Genomic DNA, 12391 nt, shown 5'->3' on the forward strand with positions numbered 1-12391 from the left:
ACTGTTTTTATACATAAAATATTCGATAATATAAACGAATTATCAAATATTTATTAATTATACTTTATTTAAAACATTTAAAATTTCATTAAACATTTGTTATGTAATAAATATTAAACGAAATACATATTAATAAAAAGAAATTGATATGTCAAAGTGTACTCTTTTAAAATTATTTTTTAAATATAAATTTACTTATTTAAATGATAGGTGTTTTTGATTACCGACTTAGGAGTCCTGCCAAATAATAAAAATAAATAAAAATAGATTGAAAAATCTACATTTTTATGGGTCCTCAAATTGGTATTCATTAAAAAATAATGTCGGAAAACCAGTTTATTTCACAGGTTTTTCTGTAGTTAACCTAGTTTGCGTAAAAGTTTGACTTCGTACATAAGCCGATTTTAAAAGTCATTGTTATAAAATATCTAAAATTCGTAGAATTATTGTTTTATTTGTTAAATATGTTAAGTAATAGTTACCTTTATATAAAATTATGTAAACGATAAATATAACATGGCAAACTGTTATTTAAAATTATTTTTAAGTAAAAATTTTAAATAAAGTACCAACATATTCTTCATCACTTTAGTGTTGTCAAAACGGGTCACCCAGTCCGACCTAGCTAGATCATCATAGGTTGGTCAATTCAATCAGTGAGTTAACTCAACCTAGCTCATTTATTAACTAACTAAAAGAAATTGAATCCGGTCTGACTCACGGGTTGGTGGATTAAACAAGTTGGCTCACTAATTTACTACCATTTTTTTTAAGTAAAAAAATTACAAACTTTTTGTAATTTAAATATAAATAAATTTCACTGTCAAAATGATGTTAAACTGAAGACAATTCAAAATAAAAAAATACAAAATAATCTTTTTTGGTATACATGGTGAATGAGAGTATTTTTTAAGGTTTCATAAGATAATAAATTAGTAAAATAAAATTAGGTGGGTTGGTGAGTCAATCTGACTCACCAAGGGTTCAACTTAGATAAATCGAGTTTAAATGTACCAAATTGAAAATTGACCCGCATAAAATAAATACATTTTTTTCAAACCTAACCCGATCTGAACCCGTGGTGAACCGGGTCAACTCGCAAGTTATAACTCATTTTAAAAACTCTGACTTTCATAAGTTTGACTCGTTTTATGTTAATCAATTTGAATAATAATTTAAACTATATAATTTTAATATATTATGAAAATTTAATAAAATAAAAATATAATAAATATTATTGTTTATATTTAGTTAAATTGATCACTATGTTCAACATAAAAAAAAATAATTGAGTGCCCTAAAACGTGATGTAAACTAAGTTACCTGTATTTGTATTTATTTAAATATGTTGAATAGAATGAAAAAATTATATTTGAAATTAATTTCTTTATAATGAATATGTGTATTAAAAAATATGAACTAAACCCAAAATATAAATAAAAAATAATAATAAATTAATTAAAAATAAAAAATAAATATAAAATAAAGATAATATCTCAGACAATACATCATAATTTGATTATATTTTATTTAACTTAATATAAATAACATAATAAGTTACATTAATACAAATTTAAAAAATAATTTCAATCTAATACCTATAAAATAATAACTTGCATCTTTAGTTTATATGTGGTTTTCGAAAAGAAAATTCAAAGAAGCAATATGGAAGTGTTCTTAAATTAAATAAATAGGGTTAAACATGAAAAAAATGTAGAATTATCTTGTAGAGTATTGTTTATATATGTATACAAAAAACGTATGCATAATTTAGGACAAAAATTATACATATTTATATTTAAAAAAATGGTACCATTACAATACGCAAGAATATCGGCGAGTTATGCGGGTCATGAACTGATCCGAGTCTACACCGTGTTGGAAAATGGGTCTGATTTGGACTGGGTCAACCCGGATTCGCTATTCGGATCCGATCCCTTTGTTTGAGCTCCATTGGTTAACCCCAAGAGAACAGCGTCCGACATGGCACCAGTGTTGGGTATCAAAAGGTCGTAGTCGTTGTCAGACAGCGCGTCAGGATCAACTTCCATCTCAGGGAAATCAGGTTCGCCGTCGGCGACCGTTTCCTCATTTTCCGGCGTGCCAGACTTCAACGACGTCGTAGAAAGCTCAGAAGTCGATGAACACGCGTTCTCTATTTTGATACCAGAAATAGCTTCGTTGGCTTCGGGTAAACCGGTTGGAGACGGCTTGGTTCGGGTGCTGCCAGCGAGGGAGTTCCGGTGAACGGGTTTGGCGTGCTTGTGTTCGCCGGTGTAGGTGACGATGAACATGTTGGGTTCGGTGTTGCTTCGCTCCACTTGCTTTCTCGCAGCACAGCCTTTGCAGCTACTGCATCTGTAATAGTTCCTGTGAAATAAAAACTCTTTGAATGAGTTTTTCTTGTGATCGAAAATGAGATTCGAAGGTAATGTTGTGAATATATTACTGTGAGCGGATGAGAGAATGTTTCATATACGCATATGATGTGTTCGATTATTTCCTTACCTTGGATACGGAGAGCCTTTGATTGGTTTTTGACCATATTTTCGCCATGCCCATGAGTCTGCCGAGAGGTTGTCTGCGGTTACATGACGCACAATTTTCTTCTGGTGGTTTTTTCTGTGGAGAAAAATGGAAATTGATGTAAGATGTGGTGGGTTATCTTATGGGGTATTGTGTATGGGAAAAAAGTTTGAGTTTTTCTTTTAACGAGATCGAGTAAAGTTCGTTTATTATCGGGAATTGAAATGGTTTACCTCTTTCTTGATCTGGGTGTTTGCGGTTGTGTAGTTGGTGAAAGGATAGGACTTGTTTGGGGTGCTTGAAGTTGAGGCAGGTTTTGCTTTCGTTGCTGTTGTTCTGGAGTTTGGGATTGATGTTGTTGGTGGTGGTGCTGTTCTTGGAATCTGTCAAAACCAGTAGTGGAGGGTGCTCCAATGGAGGTGTGATTTGTGGGAGCAGGAACAAGATGATGGTGATGACCTTGTTGTATATGCTGTTGTCCAATGAATCCCGCAACGTCAGAAAAAGTGGAATTGGGATTGATGCCAATAGCACTAGTGATAGTGCTAGAAATGGTGGTGGTGGTGGTGGGGTTGAAGTCTATTAGCAACTGGTGAAGCTCTTGAGACTCATTGGTTGGTGGTTGCAGAAGATTGGGAAAAGAGAATGATGCATTCTCGTGGCTGGAACCGAAGCAAGAGGTGGTGTTTGGAGATCTGGGAGTGGTGGTGGAAGTCACGGTGGGTGGGTTTGGTGTGGTTGTGGTGGCAGTAAAGGTGGCAGCTTTACAACTTCTAACGATGGCAAAGAGATCCCAATCGTCCTGAGTCATTTTTGAAGAACAGGTTGGTGGTGGGTATGCCAAGAAATCCTCACAGAACAAATCTCAGTTGTGCTTGTTTGGTTCTTGTGTTTGTGTTGTACCCAATGGAGACAAGAACTGGAAGAGGGCAAAGGTGAAATTGCAGGCAGAAAGAATGGCGCTGACTTTTTGTATGAACGAAAAGAGAAGAGAGAGAGAGAGAGAGAATGGTCTGGTGGAGCACTGACCCAGTTGAGTAATTGTTAATTATTTATACTGAGAAAGAAAATGGATTCTATAAGGAAAGGAAAACGAAAAGGATAGAGATGAAAAGTAGATATGAAAGTGAGACTGTTTTCTTATTGATTTTTTAATTCCCTCATGGATTTAGTGTTCTGTTTTTTGGTTTCTCAAGGTTTTGGCATTGACTTTGGTATAATGTCAAAGGGGACCCAACGAAAGGTGGGAGCAACCTAAGGAAGACGCTTCCTTTGTTAGATGCCTATGTTTATTTCTAAGTTAGCCCCACCAAATGGTCCATTTAAATTATTGTCATATTTATATACACAAGATTTTAAGTTTTTGTATATTTAAGAAAAGGAAAAATATATTTTAACATCAATTTTTTTAACACTATTTTGACACTGTAAATGTATCAAAATGTGGTTGTACGATTTCAAATTAAAAAAAAATTTTTGGTTTTTCTTTTTCAAATATACTTTTGCCTCAATTTTTTTAATTTGAAATCGTTTAACCACATTTTGACACGTGTGCAGTGTCAAAAATTGGTGTTAAAATATTATTTTTCGAAAACAAAAAATGTGTTGTTTTTACCTTACTCGAGCTCTGATTGGTTAGTGCTAGTAATGGAGGCAACGTAGCAGTGGCTGGCACGGTTTCAAAATTGCAGAAACAACGACTGTGTTACGTTTTTTCCTGCATGGTTGCCCTCAAAACTGGGTCACACACTACTCTACCTTGTACCCTCTATGCTGTCTCTTTAATAAGCTTTTTAAGTTTCTTCTTCTGATTAAAAAGAATTCAGTTTTTTTTCTTCAAATAGGTTTATATTTTTCTTTTGGTTTTAATTAATAAAAAACCAGTTGTCTTTTGATTTCTGATTTCTTTTGTGTTCCATTTATTGCAATTCAATTCATTGTGTTGACTTGACATGTCATTGTTTTATGGAAAATAGCATAAGAAATTTTCAAAGACAACAAAAGATGAAAATATTTTGAAAAAAAAAAAATCAGAAGCATTTCAAAAGGTCCATTGAACATAGTCAAAAAATTTCGAAGAGAAAACATAAATTAAATTGTTTTTTTAGATGTACAAGAATAAAATTTTTATTAGAAATCAAATGAAAATTTTAGACATATTTAATATAAACATAAAATTTATCGTATTAGTTTTGCAGAGAATATAAATTTTTTGGAAGGATTCTTTGCTTTAAAGTTGAGTTAAATTAATTTTGAATTGAGCGTAATAAAAAATATATACTTCAATATCTTGGTTTCATATTCTACAGTAAAACATTTGTTACGGTAGAAAGTTGGGTTAAATTAATTTTGATTTGAGTGTATAAAAAAAATGTATACTTAAATTATGTATTTTTCAGTAGAACTTGTGTTACGGTAGAAAAAAGAATTTTGAATTATTGTCAGCCAATAGCAGTAATGTATACGAGTTCAATGACTTGTGAGGAGGGGGAACTCGTTTGAATTCATATTCTTTCTATATCTTTTGGTTTTCTTTTAATGTATAAGTTGGCACCCAACAATAATAATAATATATTAAATATTTATTGTGTTTAAGTTATAAGTGATTTAAATTTTAAAAAAGATTATTTAAAATTTATTGAAAAAAACATAACTTTTTTCAATACTATTTGTTTTACATTTCTTTACAACCTGAATAAGAATTTGTTGATCTTTTCTTTTATTAGAAATTTTGGTAGAGTAAAACATTTATGTCTAGTTAGAAATTGTAATAACTAGAATTTAAAAATCAAAATTTGTTTTATAATATCAGATTCATAAAACATATTTTACTTTTATTTTATTTTTTTCTCTTTCTATCCTTTTCTTTAGTTACTAAAAGGTTTAAACCCTTAAATCGTCCCTATTTTTGGGACGCTTTCCCAATTTCGTCCCTCTTTTATTAAAAGACCCAATTTGGTCCGAGTCATTTGATTGAAATTGACCCTTTCCGTTTAAAAAAGTTAACACCGTCAAATATTTTGCCAGCACAATGAATGAGGTGTTAACTATGCACAGGTGGCCTTTGTAGTCATTCATCTGATGAAACATGGCTTTTTAATAAAATTAGAAATTAAAATAGTTTTGGACAGTTAAAAAGGAACTTAAATATGAGATTTGGCTTTTTCATTAAGTTCAGANGAACTGGGTTTTCGAAAGGGAGAAGTGCGAAACCTGAAGAAGAAGCAAAAATTGTGAGNCGTTCTGTGTTCGTTGTTGACGAAGATNGGGAAGCTATCAAGCTCTACCCATCAACATGGATTCCAAATATGTTAACATGGATTCCTAATAAAAACCCTAATTCACTAAATTGTGGAAAGCTAAACAGACAACAAACGCTGCATTGAAAATTAATAAATTAGTCAAAATACACGGTGGATAGCAAAACAATTGCANTGAAAATAAAACGAGAACAAGCTTAAATCTGCATAAAGCCAATTGAAATTAAAGTAATAGTTTTCATAGATTATCATACATTCTTCAATTTCTTCATCTTCGAAGGTGGCCATCTACCCTTCTTCCTCAATTTGCGCTTCCGAAGAAGCCTTTTCCTTCGCAACCTTATCTTCTTCGCCAGTTTCATCCTCAGCTTCTGCTCTTCTCTCTCCTTTACCTTCGACTCCAATGGAANNTTATCCACACTGACGCCACTTTCTTTCTCGCTCACCGCCGGAGGAAGCGCTTCCGCGGGCGAACTAGAGCCGTCTGCGGCGGCAGAGACAACCAGCGCGCCTTTGTTCCCTCTGGGTGTGGTGATTCNAACTCCGTTGAAGGGCTTNGAGGGCTGAGCCACGTGTACTCTTAAAGCTGTGACAGTGGAAAAAGATGAAAATGTATTAGGAAGAAATTGAGGTAAGAAAGAGAGAGAACTGGGAGTGAGGAGTAGTNACCAGTGGTAATGGGAAATGCGAGAAGGGAGGAAGAAGAGGGGAATGTTGATGGGTAGGGCTGTTAGCTTCCCAATCTTCCAAAAGCTATTTTAATTTTTANTTTTTGTAAAAAGCCATGTTTGATCAGATGATTGACACGTTTCATGACTACAAAGGCCACCTATGCATAAGTTAACACCTCATTCACTGTGCTGGCAAAATATTTGACGGTGTTAACTTTTTTAAACGGAAAGGGTTAATTTCAATCAAATTTACTCTTTTGAGGACCAAATTGGGTCTTTTAATAGAAGAGGGACGAAATTGGGAAAGCGTCCCAAAAATAGGGACGATTTAAGGGTTTAAACCTTACTAAAAAGTAACTTGGTAGACCACTCTCTTATGCATCTATGCAAAGTAACTCGTCCAAGCTAGCTTAGCGTCCTTGCATCTCTTCATTTTTATCCTCCTTTTTCTTCAAATTAAACCATCTATTCTTCAATCAGGAAGCATCTGAATACTCCTGACGTCTTTAGCTTCAAATCCGATCGATTAATTTCTTCTTCTTGTATCTGGTAAGCATTTTCCTCTTTTCCCTTCGTCTTTGAACATTTATTATGTAGCAATTTTGCTGTATGTAGTTCATTTGTGTTTTTCCCCAAATCATAACCCTAAATTTCATTCTAGAGATTAATCTCTATCTCCAATTGGAGATTTATAAATATCTTCAAGTTCACTAGGGTTCAAATGTTTCGTTCAATATCACTTTATTAAATACAATTTTCAAAAATTTTAAAATGATCAATGCAATTGATAATTTCAAACATCATCCTTTGTTGATTTCAATTGAACATTTGATCATTCAATCTCATTATAGATACTTTTATTTACATCAAGCTCATAAACTAACATTAAATATTTTTGGTTTAGATAATCACAATCAAAACTAATTTGTCTCAAAATACAGTAATAAAAAACAAAACTAATATCACATAACAAATTTTATTCATTCAAATTATACAAACCTTATCTCAAAACTCAACCATTAAAAACATATTCAAATAATACACTATCCTAAATAAAACTCAAAATATTATGAACGATTCACGTCCAAATCATATATCATAAGATTTTATATAAAAAAAAAACCATAAATAGTTTATTTTTCTTGGAATTCTTTACTCTAAATAAAGTTTCGGCTTAAATAAAAGAATCTCCTAAAACTTAGGAACCTAAAGTTAAATTTCCAAACGTAATCAAATTTCAGTATAAGTTTGACCAAGTGGGACAATAATTTTTTTCAATTAACTCTGCCAAGATTGATGATAAATTCATAAAAAATAAAAAGAGTAAAAGATCTATAAAAATAAAGAGGAACTAACTTTGTTACTTTGTTTGAAAATAATGATTCATTAAAAATGAATCTTAGTTACTCAGTTATTATCCGGTGTGATTGAATTTTGAAATGGATAAGGTATGAAGAAACGAAAAGAAAAGACATATAAAAGTTTTCTACAAAGAGAAGAATAGAAAAATGAAACTGAAAGGTGAGAGTGAGAAAGAGACCGAAGCCTTACATTATTCTTCCATGTGTTTCATCATACTTAGTGGCTTCCCATATACAATATTAAACAAAATAAAAATATATAAATTATTCATATATAAATGTTTAATTTAACTTAAGATTTATTTAGACAATTTTTAATAAGAATTTTTAAAAAATAGAAATAAAATAATATAAGAATTAAAATTAATTTATATTTTAAATTGTGTATAAATTAATTTTATTAATCAATTTAATTAGTGAAATTCTTTGAGGAAGTTTGTTCAAGTATGTTGTTCTTGTTGGATGTTGGAAGGTCCATAGGCCTTAGATCAAGAAGTATAGCCAAAACAAATTATTAATTAATGAAATAAATTTATCATATTTTTTATTTGAATTTTTTTTTTTTTTGTGGGATAGTCTTTAACTTTAGTGGTGCTGATGACCTTGTTCACAAAAAGATCAACTTGATTATAAATAAGTTATTTTTTAATTAATATCCGGTTGTGATTTGGCGTTAGCAGCCCCACTTGGAGTTTGGTAATAATATTTTGCTAACCGCATTAATTATCCACAAAATAGTTTACTATAAATAATTATCTTTTCGCCTAGCAAATTTTTTGCTTAAAGAAACACATTATTAACAAAAGATCGGTGTTGTTATTAAAAAGGATACTTATATTTTACAAAATTTCGAAATTAAATTTTAACACCAATATATTGTTGGTGAATAATTTATTGTTATGAATTATTTTTTGTTGATAATTAATTTTGTGCTTCCTATGTCACTCATTTTTATTAATTTTTGGATTATTTAAATATTTGTAATCCATAAATTGTATATTTTGAACTATATTTTTTTCTTATGAATAAGATTTTCGTAATGATAATACGTAAATTTTACTCTTTTTATTATCTTTTGTTTTCCTTTTATCTTGAGATCATATTTTATAACATATTATAATCACACAGATTCTATAACGTGCTCAATTAGGTAAGTGAACTTCTATCTTTTTTTTTTCTATACTGCAGTACGGATATATTCTTTTTATCTCTATATATTATAAATCTTATGTTTATTTGTGGTTTGTATAAACTTCCAATATTTTTTAATAATAATGTAAAAAACAAAGAAAACATTTGATAAAGATAAGACTACAGATATGATTTTCTTCGACGTTATCTTTAAAAATATAAAGATATATAATATAAAAACTTGTTATGCTGTGAATAAACATTAGTGTAGCTAGGAGAAGAATAACGGTTATGTTCGTTCGTTTACAGATAACTATTTTTGAATCAAGACATATTATATTTAGATGAGATAAAAGTTTAATTTTTTTTGTCTCGGTTCACAATCGAAATATAAAAAATTATGTTTTTATCTCAGTTCAAATGTAATCGAAATAGTAGAATTTCTGTTTTTTTTTTAATTTAAATTTATGGTTTTATTAGGATTTTAAAATTGTAACATTTAGAAATACTTCAATTGACACTGCTGAAAAAAAATATTGATGGCAACATGTTAGAGAAAACATTTTTATCATGCAATCAATTTGTTCTCCCAATAACATACCATGAAAATAGTTTTAAAAATATTTTGAATTAATTGTAGTTGAACAAAATAATGAATTTTTTAATGAAAAATCATGAAGTTCATCCAACACGTTCTACTCAATTCTTACATTTGAATGTGATAGTGTACGTTCTTTATTACATGATACTAAGAATAGAGAGAAATTATATTTATAGGTTGCATATTTCATAGATATATTAAGCAAAACTAACCAAACAATCATAAAACATGCAAAAATATACTCAAAATGTAATTACTACATAGTTCAAAATTATAAGAAGGGCTATGATTACGGTAATAACCTAGAAATAAATATTTAAAAATTTTTAGAATATTAAATTAATAAAACTATATTTTAGAAAGTTAAAACAAATCAGCAGCTCCAGTAGACAATTTAGAACTGCCTACTTCATTTCCTTAAAAGCAATCCTCTCTCTAACCTCTTGTTCTTACAAAATCATTGCTTTCTCTCTAGATTCACTCTCCACTGAGCAATCAACTCAACAATCCGGAAGCATATAAAGGTCCCTGGGATTGAGAGCTTCACATTCCACCGATCACTTTCTTGGTTCGAAGGGGTGAGTAGTTTCTCCTCTTTTCTTCGTTGTCTTAAAATCCTAGAACATGCAAATTGTTGATTGCATGTGCTACTTGTTCTTCTCTATCAATTCCTTGTCAATTTCAACTTAAAGTCTAGTTGTTGATCACTACTTTGTGGTCTCTAGGGTTTGGGTGAGTTCTTGAGGTATAAGGAACTGCGGAGGAAATCTTTGAGCTGCACTTTAGGATTTCCAGGTAAGGAAAGCTAGGCTTTGTTTTCTGTTTAGTGGATTAAAGTTGCATGACCGGTAATTTTGATTAAGTGTGTGTATTGGTGTGCACGTGAAAGTGCTTTTGGATGAATATGTTACTGTTTGAGCTGAGAACTTGTGATCTTACCCATATGGACCTATGCTGATGGTTGGTTGTACTGTGAATTGCCAATTGGTTGTTTATGAAATGGTATTGATACACTGCAATGATTATGTTGAATGATTAAATGAAATAATTTCCGTTAGATAGCTTAATAGGAAAATAATCAAGTAAATTAAAAGAGTTTTAGGTTCCTTGAAGAAAACTAAGGTAGTCAAAATTTGAATTGGATATCTCTGGCTGTTTTGGTTAGTTTAGATGGATTGGATAGACCTATTGGGACTTATTAGGAGGGCTAAAAGTGTTAAAACCAACTTCTAAGCAGTAGATTTAGAATTTGGTACCTAGATTAGTGAAATTGAAGAATTAGTGTGTAAATCAATGTAAAATCACTAAATAATGAGATTAGAAAGTGTTAGAATCGATTAGGCAATTTTAATTCATCATATAGATCAAGTTGAGAGTGTTAGAAACTCGTCAAAGTGTCTTAGATGCACTAAAATCAGGTTGTTGTAAAAAACTAATAAGAATAATCAATTATCTCACTTGATAATCAATTATTCTAGTCAGAACGTCATATTTTCTTCAAAGTTATAATAAAAAATCGATTATTACATATAATTATTGATTATTGTCGTCGAAAAATCATCCAGGACAATTTTAGGTGGTTTTCGGGGCTCCGGGTATCATTTTTGGACGTTCTTTAGGTCGTTTTGGGGGTTTTGGACCTTTTTGAAACTGTTGGTGATGGTTTCAAAGTTGTTTTCCTTGTCTAAGTATGAGTTTAAGGGGTATTGGGTTGTTTAGTGGTTCTTCTTGGACTGTTATTGTCTGTTAACGTATATTGAATGGTTTCATGTGATTTTTGATGACTTGTTGAGTTGTTTGTGGTCTTTTGAAGTAAAATTAATATCATACATATGTTTTTGTATGCAATGTAAAAGTGAAAGGTTATATGTATATGGATTCAATGTGATAATATTATGGTATTTGCTTGTTCCATGATCCTCAAGGGAGGTTACATGGTGGTGTCCTGTGGTTTGTTGTGATTGACCGTATGAATGGCCGGAGTGTCCTTATGGGGTTTATCCTGACATTCTAATGATCATCCATGCTTAAGTAGAGAGTGATGAGTCATGTGGTGAGAATAGCAGGAGGTCTTAGCCCATAGGTTCTTGGGTGAGTTATAACGGACTAACCTCGGGTGGTAGCTGATGGTTTTCCAATTACTACACCACCGGGTGCACAAACCCCTAGAACTTGACATTTCATACTAGTATGGATGGTCAAATCACGTGATCGGTTATTGGTATCAACAAAATGCATTTGGTCATAGTTTATATTGTGTTATGGTCCTTGCATGCTTGAAATACTTGATTGATAACATGCTTTTTATACCTAGCTTACCCTTGCTTGTTTGTGTTGTGTGTGTATGTCTTTCTTTTGCGATAATCATCCACTTGGATGTGAGTAGATGTCGAAGAGGTACCTTTGGAGCAAGTTCTGGAAGAAGATGACGCAATCCTAGTTCTTAGGACTTTCTTTAGTTGCACTCTATATTTTGAAAATAAAGTTTAAATTTATGGTCTATTTTGGATGACTGTAAAGCTTATAACTATATTTACATCCTATCACTTCATTATAAAAATTCCTATCTATTTTATAATTCTGTAAATATCTTTAAACTGCCCTGCCATATTATAATGTTCAATCATTAAAAATTATATTATCATATAATTTTTGGTATGTCACAGTACACTACTATAAAATATATCTACATATGTACAAAATTATTCTTCAAAGACTTTCAAGAGTGAGTGACATTCTTATTGTCTAATCTCACTACCACATGTAGTTTTATCTGCTCATGCGATAATATTTTATTATTGTAAAAGAAAATATAACAATTAATCTAATTCAAAATTGACT

General features: G+C 31.0%; 2 protein-coding genes across 2 annotated transcripts; both read right to left on the reverse strand.

Annotated features, from left to right (window-relative positions):
* Positions 1 to 1747: 1747 nt before the first annotated feature.
* LOC106762383 (probable WRKY transcription factor 27) lies at positions 1748 to 3756 on the reverse strand. Its single transcript, XM_014646272.2, has 3 exons — positions 2760 to 3756; positions 2509 to 2622; positions 1748 to 2370 (listed from the first exon to the last, which is right to left on the reverse strand). The coding sequence occupies exons 1-3, from the start codon at positions 3335 to 3337 to the stop codon at positions 1869 to 1871; spliced, it is 1194 nt and encodes a 397-aa protein (XP_014501758.1). The 5' UTR covers positions 3338 to 3756; the 3' UTR covers positions 1748 to 1868.
* A 2198-nt stretch (positions 3757 to 5954) lies between these two features.
* Positions 5955 to 11734, reverse strand: LOC106762389 (50S ribosomal protein 5, chloroplastic-like). Its single transcript, XM_014646285.2, has 2 exons — positions 11662 to 11734; positions 5955 to 6372 (listed from the first exon to the last, which is right to left on the reverse strand). Exons 1-2 carry the CDS (start codon positions 11732 to 11734, stop codon positions 6035 to 6037), a joined length of 411 nt encoding a protein of 136 aa, XP_014501771.1. The 3' UTR covers positions 5955 to 6034.
* Positions 11735 to 12391: the final 657 nt, after the last annotated feature.

Source organism: Vigna radiata, chromosome 1 (assembly GCF_000741045.1).
Source record: "Vigna radiata var. radiata cultivar VC1973A chromosome 1, Vradiata_ver6, whole genome shotgun sequence".
Classification (NCBI taxonomy): domain Eukaryota; kingdom Viridiplantae; phylum Streptophyta; class Magnoliopsida; order Fabales; family Fabaceae; genus Vigna; species Vigna radiata.

Bases quoted from the DNA above. Each gene is read 5' to 3' on its own strand.
- LOC106762383 (XM_014646272.2), bottom strand. From the start codon at position 3,337: ATGACTCAGGACGATTGGGATCTCTTTGCCATCGTTAGAAGTTGTAAA. The intron at 2,623-2,759 runs GTAAACCATTTC...TTTTCTCCACAG, and splicing joins ACACCCAGATCAAGAAAGAG to AAAAAACCACCAGAAGAAAA. The intron at 2,371-2,508 runs GTAAGGAAATAA...TTTATTTCACAG, and splicing joins AAAGGCTCTCCGTATCCAAG to GAACTATTACAGATGCAGTA.